Source organism: Pteropus alecto, unplaced genomic scaffold (assembly GCF_000325575.1).
Source record: "Pteropus alecto unplaced genomic scaffold, ASM32557v1 scaffold75, whole genome shotgun sequence".
Classification (NCBI taxonomy): Eukaryota; Metazoa; Chordata; class Mammalia; order Chiroptera; family Pteropodidae; genus Pteropus; species Pteropus alecto.
This window is the reverse complement of record NW_006440638.1, coordinates 16136768-16147209: the sequence shown is the minus strand read 5'-3', so window position 1 is coordinate 16147209 and position 10442 is coordinate 16136768. Positions and strand designations below refer to the sequence as shown.

The 10442-nt window shown below is 35.9% G+C and overlaps 1 protein-coding gene across 1 annotated transcript in view; it reads left to right on the top strand.

The window, feature by feature from the left end:
* SYNPR (synaptoporin) overlaps positions 1 to 10442 on the top strand; it is a 282074-nt gene that overhangs the window by 266783 nt on the left and 4849 nt on the right. Inside the window, exon 5 of the mRNA XM_006917496.2 lies at positions 9384 to 9575. Coding sequence (XP_006917558.1) covers positions 9384 to 9575 — 192 coding nt within the window. The remainder of the gene's footprint in view (positions 1 to 9383; positions 9576 to 10442) is intronic.

Sequence of the window (10442 nt, the reverse complement as noted above, 5' to 3'; positions counted from 1 at the left end):
AAGAGTGCTGTATTCTGATAAGCTAGCAACTCACTTGGAAACATTAAAGAACCCTGGTTGTTTCTCTAGGCTTACAAACTTCTAGAGTAGGAGGGTTCAGAAAGGCAGGAATACTTTTCTACCAACATTTAGATATGTAAACAGATCTATTCAGACCTCTTTACCCCCGGGCTCAGTTTGTTTTTTGCCTGGCTTTCTAAGAGAAAGAGAGTTGCAAGTGAGCAAGTGCAGAGAGCAGATAGCTGCAGCAACCATGTGGGCCACCAAAATTCCAATAAACAGCAGTCTGTCCTTCCTCTCACTTAAACCTTTCTTCTGCTGGCATCGTGGCCCAGTAAATCTTGATCCTGACCAGTGTCAACATGCATCCTTTTTGGGCATGGAGTAAGCAAGTAGTAGAAAGAAGCCCAAAATTCCCTCTAGATGCCAATTCATAGGCCTTCCAGGTAAGCCATTTTTTGGTAGATTTATTATTCAATATGAGTCTGCTTTGAGAATCACCCAAGGGACAAGCCCAAAAGGATCCTGGGTACAACCAAATCTGTGTGGCTTCCCCTGTTCCCCTAGACTAGCCAGTGCCCACACACACATTTTTTATTTGTTTTCAAAACACCAAGTCTTTCTCTTGAAAAGTCATTATCACCGTTTTTAGTTACACATTCTTCTGTGATTATTGGAGTAAGGTCTCTCTCTTTGAATAGAATGAATACTGAGGCCATATCTGTTTTTATTAACTACTGTATTTCTACGACCTGACACCTAATTGATTCTTACTAGAGATGTGTTAAATAAATGAATGAATCCACTTGATTTGTTTGACCACTGAAAACCACTGAATAATACCAATATATTCTATTGTTTATTCAATTTTTATATAGAGAATTTTCCTTTATGTATGTGTGTGCATATGTGTGTGAAAATTCATTGAGGTTTTACTATGTGTTGGGCACTGAGTTAAACAATTTATTGAATTAACTCATTTATCTTTGGCAAAAACATTGTAAAGATATATGTCATTATCACCCCTTTTTACAAATAGGAAAACTGTGGATTAATAGGGTCCTAGAACTGGTTAATAAGAGTTAAGATGTGAACCTAAGACTGTCTGATTCCAAAAACTGTAGACTTAACCATTATGTGATACTTTCTCTTTTAAAAATGAAATCCCACATTGATTCTCAAGCAAAAGCCAGATTCTTCATACATGAAACAAAATGACTGAGTATAACCCAGCCCTGTAACAGAAGAACATCAGCATCCACTGCATCTCTCTTCTTACAAAGTCCTGTTTAATTGACCATACTACTATAGTGTATCTATGATAGTAACATAAAACAACCCAGATAGTGCAGAGAAAGGGAAAATGTAAGCTACTCAAGAGCTGAAAACAGGTCTTTGGCTGTTCTCCCTCTGCCTCTACTTCATTTTTAGGAGTACCCAGCCTCTAATGGGAAGATAATAAATATTGGTCAGATGATTAGGAAAGAGAAGATAGAACATATAGACAGATGGACAAGTAAACAAGTCAATGGTATTTGAAGTCAAATAGATCTGAGTTTGGTACCTAATTCCTCTACTTACTTAACTTCTCTAAGCTTAGAAACTTAGTGACTCTGAGACCTTCAGCAACTTAATCTTTCTGAACCTTGATTTTCTTATTTGTAAAGTGGGGTCAAAATAGCTACCTCAATGTGTTATTATGAGAACTAAATAAATAATGTATGATACACACAGTGTCTAGTACATAGTAACTACTCGATAATAGCCATAAATGTTAACATTGGAACTTAATTTTTATTATGAGCCTATAAAATCATGGGCCTCTAAAAGCAATTGAGTGCTTTTATAGTAGATTAAGAACATGGATTCTGGAGCCAAACTCCTTGGGTCCGAATCCTGGCTCTGCGTCTTTCAAGCTGGAGTTAAGTAATTTATCCTATCTGTAAAATGAGACTGTATATTTTATCTAATTTCAGGAGCCATCATCCTGGCACATGTCCTGAGAATAGAGGGGTCAAGTCAGACTTTCACCCTACACCTAGCCTGAAATGCAGCTCCTGTATGGCAGGGCTGTCCCTGTGGGCCCATCTTCTCCCTTGGGAGAAGGCCCAAGCCTCCCTTTGGTCAGACTGATCTGCCTTCAGACCTCCACCAGACCACTAGAGCAACACACTGGGTCACCACATCATCCCACATATGGGATCCTGTAGGCCAGGAGGGATGTGAGAGGCATACTGGCTTTGTAAAAGCAAAACTAAGGGATGGCTACCAAGACCATCTTCGACTTAAGTACCAAGGGAAATGGTGGCATCAGTGACCCAAAACAGGAGAAGGGCCATCACTCTCCCTTGACCTTGGATATAGATGTGCTTTCCTTTGTTAATTGTGTGTTAAAGCAGTGCTGTCCAATAGGCTAGCAATAATGACATGGGGCTATTGAATACTTGAAGTATGGCCAATACAAATTAAGATGTGCTACAGGTATAAAATATACATCAGATTTCAAAGACTAGTACAAATAAGTAAAATATCTTAATAATTATATACTGATTATATTGAGTGATAATACTTTTAGACATTGGGTTTTCTTATAGAAATATATATGATGTATTAATATAATTAATTGGACCACTTTCTTTTTTGCTTCCTTTTTTAAAGTGGCCACCATAAAACTGGCTTGCATTCTATTTCTATTAGACAGCACTGGGTTATAGTCTCAGTGTTCCCATCTCAGGATGGGGCCATGCAGTCCTTTCCAAACTTCGGGCATTCTCTGCCTTGCTTCCGTCCCTGGGCCATGGATTATTTAATAGTATTCTTTAAATTAAATTTTTTCTTAAACTTCAATAAAATATATTTTTGAAGAAAACCTTCTACCACTACCAGATATAGAAATCCAGCATTATTTGACATAATTAGAAGATAAACAGAAATGAATCAATGGAAAATAAAATATAATTTAGGGAAATGCAAATCAAAACCACAAATGAGATACCACCCCACATCTGTTAGTATGGCTATTATTAACAGGACAAGTAATAACAAGTGTCAGAAAGGATGTGGAGAAAAAGGAACTCTCATACACTGCTGGTGGGACTGAAAATTGGTACAACCACTATGGAAAACAGTATGGAGGTTTGTCAAAAAATTATGAATTGATCGACCATATGATCCAACAATCCCTCTGCTGGGTATTTACCCAAAAAAACTTGAAAACATTTATCTAAAAAGATATATGCACATCGATGTTCATAGCAGCATTATTCATGGTGGCCAGGACATGGAAGCAACCAAAATGTTATACAACAGACAATTGGATAAAGAAACTGTGATACATATATACAATGGAATATTACTCAGCTATAAGAAGAGATGAAATACTGCCATTTGCAACAACATGATGGATCTTGAGATAATCATGCTAAGTGAAATAAGCCAGACAGAAAAAGTTGAAAACCACATGGTATTGCTTATATGTGAGATATAAATCTAAAAGCAACAAACAAACATGACAAAAAAAAAAAACAAAGACTCGTGGACATGGACAGTGGATGAGTAAGGTTACCAGAGGGAAGTGGGGAAGGGGGAGGTAAATGGGGTAAAAGATGTTAAATATGTGGCTACAGAAAGAAATCTAACTATGGGCAGTGAACACACACAATATATACATGACTTTCTATTGAACTGTACACTTGAAACTTATTAGATTTTGTTGATCAATGTCACCTCAATAAAAAAAAATCAAGGAAAAAAAAAATACTGTATTGAAGCCAGGCTTTGAGCCTGGGGCCAATTTTTGTTTATAAATAGGTATTAAATGTTTGTTAAATAGGTGTTAGAGACAAATTAGCGCCCAGCTGTGACTTTCTCCTTTACTACTCATATTAAAAGAGAACTACACCTTTCTTCCTATGTAGCTCAATGTTATTTATTGCTATGTCTGTGTTCCCACAGTAGTAGGTGACGCAAATTTCTGAAAATCTGGGCATAATGGAAAACCATCCACTAAACATGGAGCCTAGTGTCCTGAATTCAAATCTGTTACTTGCGACAACTTGAACACATTACTTAACTTCCCTGAATCTATAAAACTATCTGAATACTTATGCAGTTATTGTGAAGATCAAATCACCTTCTATGATAGCATATTAAAGACTGTAGGCGTGCTTCAAAAGTCAGATGTCATTATAGTCCTTCAAATGAGATAATTAAATAAACCTCTGAGTGGACAGGAAGTTATTTCATCCAGCCACTGCTTTGCTCTTTTCTCTTCCAAGGTTAAGTCCAAAGCTCTAGCCTGAGCTGAGCTTCTGTCTTCCTGTTTGATTTTTGTGTTTCCTGATTCACAGCTTCATTGTGGTATTCCTGAAATGTGACTTAGCAAAGTGAATCCAGTTGCACTGAGAGTGAGGGTGACTTGTTGTACTGCCGAGTTTCTGATCTAAGCTCTCAATGTAGGTGTCAGCCCAAAAGAAAAAAGAGCAAAGCCATCAGGTAATAGAATAATAGATAATAAAGTCATTGGAGTTGAAATACTGGAAATATTTGCTAATAAATAGAAATGGGAAATTGACTATTTACTAATATCCAGTGGAGCTACAGTGTGCCACCATCAGAGAGACGGAGACAGGTTTACCTGGCTCTAAAACATTAAGTTTTCTATCACCAAAGATGACTCCTTCTTGTAAGCCTCAGAGTGATTCAAGACAAGCATTTTTAATGTATTAAATTACATCCTAGTAAAAATTAGTTTGCTAATGGCAAGTTAAGAGAAGTGGAAACAACAAAACACACCCAACAAAAGAAATGGAAACAGTCCACCCAGCCAGCAGTAAGCCAGGCTGTTCTCTCTGTGGAGGAAGCTGTTTTCTTGGAAAAATGAACAGATATTTAAAACATATTGCAGAAACACAATCAGGTAGCATGTCGATGTTCTTTCAGTACAGAGTGAGATTAATAGTTTAGAGCATATTTATAAACCACTTAATAAACCATGAGCAAGTCACTTAGCCCATTTGGCCTCAGTTTTTTCATCTGTAATATGGGGCTAATAATGCCTTCTCTGACTACTGGAGTTTTATGGGGACCACTTAAATTCCAAGTGTGAGAGTTTTTTGGAAGCCCTGAAGCACCTTCAGAATGGCAGCATCTCCACTCTTTGAAAGTAAATAACACAAGCAAAGCGAGCACAAGACAGCTTCAAAGGATTAACCTATGCACTAGGATAACATAGCATTAAACGTTACAGATTTATGTCTTGAGTTTTTTCCATGCACACTCCATATCTGTTAGACAACGGGTAGCATTTGTAAACAATTAGATTCTTGCCTGTACCATCAGAAGAACATCTTTCTTAAGTAGAAGGCATTTACCTCTCCTGACAGAAGATAGTTTTAAGCAAACCATTAACATGGCATTAAATGCCACGAGTGAGAAAGTTATCCCATATTCAATTTAACTTAAGCCTTCTGATTAGGTCATGTCAACATTTCTTTAATATTCCCCTAACACTTAATCTCCGTTTTAACAAAGATCCTCAACTTCAAAGCTTTGTGCAAACATTCCCAACTAGAATTTAAGGGCAAGTTGTACTAGTTTAACATTTATAGTACACATATAATTTCCTTCTGGGATAACTTTATTTATGTAAAAAAAAAAGGGGGGGCGGGTAATCTGCTTTAAATGAAACATTAAACAGTAACAAAGGAAGTATATGGATAAGATCAAAATTGTTTAGGTAGTACCAAAATGACTCAAACTTAGAGAATATCAACTAAGCTAATTATCTGCAGAATATACCAAAGACCATCTTCTCCCCAACTTTTCAGAAAGCTTAGATACACTACAGAAGGCAAGCAAGGCATTAATTATAAGTATTTGAAGTCTATGCTTCAGTTCCTTCATAAAAAAAGCAAGCTAATATAAGTGCCCATGCTGTAAGGTTAATGATCTGTAAGTGCTTAGCAGAGTGACTGACAAATAGGAAGCGTTCAGGAAATGTGGGTGACGGCAGCTGTTACTGCTACTCCTAAGACAACCAAGACAGCTTCCACCATCTCACTCCCTGAAAGTAGCCTCAAACTCAGGCTTATGCCCAAAACCAAAAATTAAAAAAGTTCAGGCTAAAATACACTTTAGCTGGAATTATTGAGTTTCTCCATCTTCACACTTTGCTTAGTTATAGAAAACGGCTTGAGGTCACTTTCTGAAAACCTTCAATGTTGAAACTCTCAATTCTAATGACATTTATTATTTAGTCTAATTATAAATCCTGCTGCTGCTGTCTATACAAATCGGGCCATCTGAAGTTTCTGTCAGAGAGAGCCATTGATATAATCACATTGCCACATTGTTTTTACTTGGTCTAATTATAAAATATGTTTAAAAATACACAAGCTTATGTAAAGCAAAATAAAAATTATTTCTAATCCTACCAGTACCACTTGGTAAACTCTTAAGCAGTTTTTATATATATAAATATAAATGTTTTAACAAGATCGAGACCATTTTCTTTCATTTATTCTCTCTCACTCAACAAATGTTGATGGTCCCTCTTCTCCCAAGACCCAGAAATGAGCAAGGTAGATGAAATCCCTGCCCTCATGGAGCTGACATGCTATTAGGAGAAACAGGCAAACAAACAAACATATTTTCACCTTTCACAACCATCGTATGAGACAGACCCTATTACTATCCCAATTTAGAGAGAGCTAAACTGAGGCTTCACAAGTACTCTGGCAAATTGCCTAAAGACACACAGCTGGTAAGCAGCAGAGTCAAGATTCAACCCCAGATTTTTCTCATAACAGACTGAGCTTTTAACTTCTAGGAGAGATAACTCAGTAAGATATGCCAATCTTTCTTTAGAAAATGGTACTAGGGGCAACAAGGTTGGATTAGCTTCCAAAAATAACAGATTTACTCCAAGGACATAAGTTTCTTGACTTCAATCACGAAGTTTATTTATGGAAAATGATTCATTACTATTTTGTCATATTTAAATTAATCAGAACCTCAAATTCAACTTTTTAATTTTTTAGTGTTCTTATTTCAAATAAGAAGACCGATATTCCTTAAAGAAGACATAAGAGATAGTGTAGAAAAGTCAAGCTCACAGGTCCTGGAAACAGACAGCCAAACTTACAATCATGATTCCTCTACTTACGACTTCCAGCAGTTTTTTTCAACCTCTTCATGCCTCAGTTTCCTCAACTGTAAATTGAGGACAAGTTTAGCATTTATTTCACAGTGCTGTTATCAGGATTAAATGAGTTAATTCATGCATACTTGGAATAATACTTTGCACATATGTGCTCAATAAATGTTAAGTATTATTATTATTTTAACAAATAAGTCTAAAAGTTTTTATGTAATTTCCAATTTACAATTGAGAGATTTTCACATGACTATGTTCTTTTCTTAAATGTTTCCCCTCCTAATGGCCTATTAACAAGTCTATTTCTAATTATGAATGTAAATAATGACAGCTACTGTCTCATAGTTCAAATTATAGGTTATCTGTGACCTCCAACAAATATGTAATATCAAGAGGACAGAATCCATATTTTGCATTTTTTAAATTCCCCCATAAGACTTTGCTCAATACCTGGCATATTACTCAAAAATTACTGTTTAAATTAATGAATGAAATGAGTACCGGATTGAACATTAACAGAAAGTTGGATTCAACATAGTCAACCTGGCTTATTTATTTGTAACGATTCTTCCCATTTCTTATTCAGACCCAAATACTTGAGTCTCTCTATTCCAAATGTTCTTATTGATATTGAAAAACCTGTAGATATTGTATTTATTTGCTTGTTTGCTTATACCTCCATCTTATTCCAGAAACAACTCAAGATGGCTTACATGGATATATGAAACTCAAGACAGAATTAATTAAAAATAAGAAGGAAGACAAGAGGAAAAAAAGGATGGGTATATAAAACAAAATTAGGAATAGAGTTAAAATATTCCTGCCATAAAAACTCTATGAGTGGGTCACAAATTGGCCCTAAATTTTCTAGAGCCGACATGAGAAGCTCAACTGATGAGTTACATAATTTTCAAACTAATTAGCAAACTAATTTTTACTAGGACATTCTGCGTAAAAGTCATACCTAACAAATACTATTCACAATAGCATCTTTAAAGTATAAGAGTTCCCTGAGTGTAGATCATGGAAACGATGAAAAGTCATTTAGTCACACCATGAGGGAAGGCTAACCAGAGCAAGTCATATGTGCCATGCCAATAGGTAGGAAAGAAAAACATGCCAAGTTGTTCTTAGTCTTATCATTTAGAACAAAAAAGTCTATTTTTGTTGGTGTATCAAATTTGCTATTTTCCTTTCCAGGTCACTGTTTTTAATATTCCATGTAAGCAGTATGGAACATCTTTATAGTAGTCAAACATAAATACAGTAGATCTGGAAAATTGTCCTACGGTCTGTTTAAGTCTTGGATAGTGACTCCTATCCCCTACCCTCTCTGCGTCATGAGAAAGGATATGAGGAGTATCCACCCCCATCATCAGAAACTTGGGGATGTTTCTTTAAAACTTTCATCTCCTTACATCATAGAGATTTTGTTTGATATGAATAAAGAAGCTTCTTTCTCCTGAATTCATAGCAGATGATTTTCTAAGTCAGAGTTGCAGTTGGATTTAAGTTCTGGCTCTGGCACTCTCTGGGCCTCATCTTTAAAATGGGCATTAAAAATACTGTTTAACTTGATATTTGTGAGGATAATCTTATATAAAACCTGTCACCCATAAAAAAGAAAGCACTCGAAACATTATAGCTATTATTATCTCCCACTTAGCACAGTCCCAAGTGTACTGTAGATAATGCATGAGTTTGTTAAACAAGCAAATGAATGAATGAATGAATGGATATTACCATCCAGGAGTCTTTAACAATCAGCAAATTGCTCTAAATACTTGAAATCATTATAATGTTGGTCGAGGGCATGGGTTCAGGAGTCAAGTTACCTGGGCTTGAATCCTGACACCATCACTGTTTATCTGCGGGGATCTCAGACAAGCTGTTCAACCATTCTGTCTGAGTTTTGTCATCTGCAAGTAGGATAATGATTATAACTACCTTACAGGGGTGTTGTAGGAACAATTAGATAAGGGCTACAAGTACTTAGCATCATCACTGGAACATAATAAGAATTCAGTAAATATTACTATTACTATTTGTTTTATATAAATATAATATCACAAAACTTTCTTTTATTCGTTTTTGACTTTTCCCTGGTTCTAATGCTATGGGATCTTGGAATTTTCCAAAAGACAAGCCAAATAGTTTTATTACCTAAATGATTTGTTTCTAGAATTCACATTTCTTTCACTGCTTTATCTTTCTGTCGTTTCTGTAGGACTTCATCGTCACTGTAGTCTTTTCGTTCTTATGGTTGGTGGGTTCATCAGCTTGGGCGAAAGGACTGTCTGATGTCAAGGTCGCAACGGATCCCAAAGAAGTATTGTTACTGATGACAGCTTGCAAACAGTCATCCAATAAATGTATGGCTGTCCACAGCCCTGTAATGTCCAGCTTAAACACTTCCGTGGTATGTTTTCACCTATGCTTTATCTCTCAAATCTTCGTTTGCCGGTCAAGTGAATAAAACGTCTCAGAAGTCATATTTGAAATGTCTGTCTCCAAAACTAGGCTAATCTAAAAGGTGCTATTTCACTTCATGTGCAAGATGATCCTTTGGCCTTGAAGTTTATATTGTCAGAACCCACAGATTTCAATGTTGCCAATTGTGGAGTTCTTAATAAGAACCCAGCAGGTATTGGCAGCTGTTGTTTGAATGACGGTCAAGTCAAAATTCTAAGCCAGAAGCAGATATAAAATCTGAACTTGCCAAGTTAAAAAGGCTGAAGCTTGCCAAGTTAAAAAGAAATATTTGATGGCATAGAGGTTTCCTGGGAAGAAAACATTGTCCAAGCCACACATAGTTAGAATACATCCAATTGATTGTCTGAAGAAAAATGTGCAGACTTAGTAGGGTAGAGAAAGAAATGCATCATATAAGAAAGCACTTATAATTGTTATAGTGATTTTGAGTCTTTTCCATGTTCCCAGTTTAGTTGCTTGATAACTTCAGAAAATCTGAACTATATTAGTGGAACAAAGTCAAAAGTTATCATCATGTGGATAACTTACAGGAAGGCAGAAAATCTGACAGATAGTAGGGTCACTAAATTAAATTCTTATTTTATGAGAATAAAAACTTGTGTAATTCCAAAGAAAGAAACTGTGTCTGAGAAGGACAGAAGGTATAATGGCAGCAAAAAAACTAGTTATTGAAGAATAAATGGCTCGGCAGTTTTTGCTGAAGGAACAATATTCTCTAGCAACCCCTAATATAATTATCTTTGCTTTAAGGTTAACTTATGTTTCCACAGCTTTCTGAAATTTGAGAAGTCAT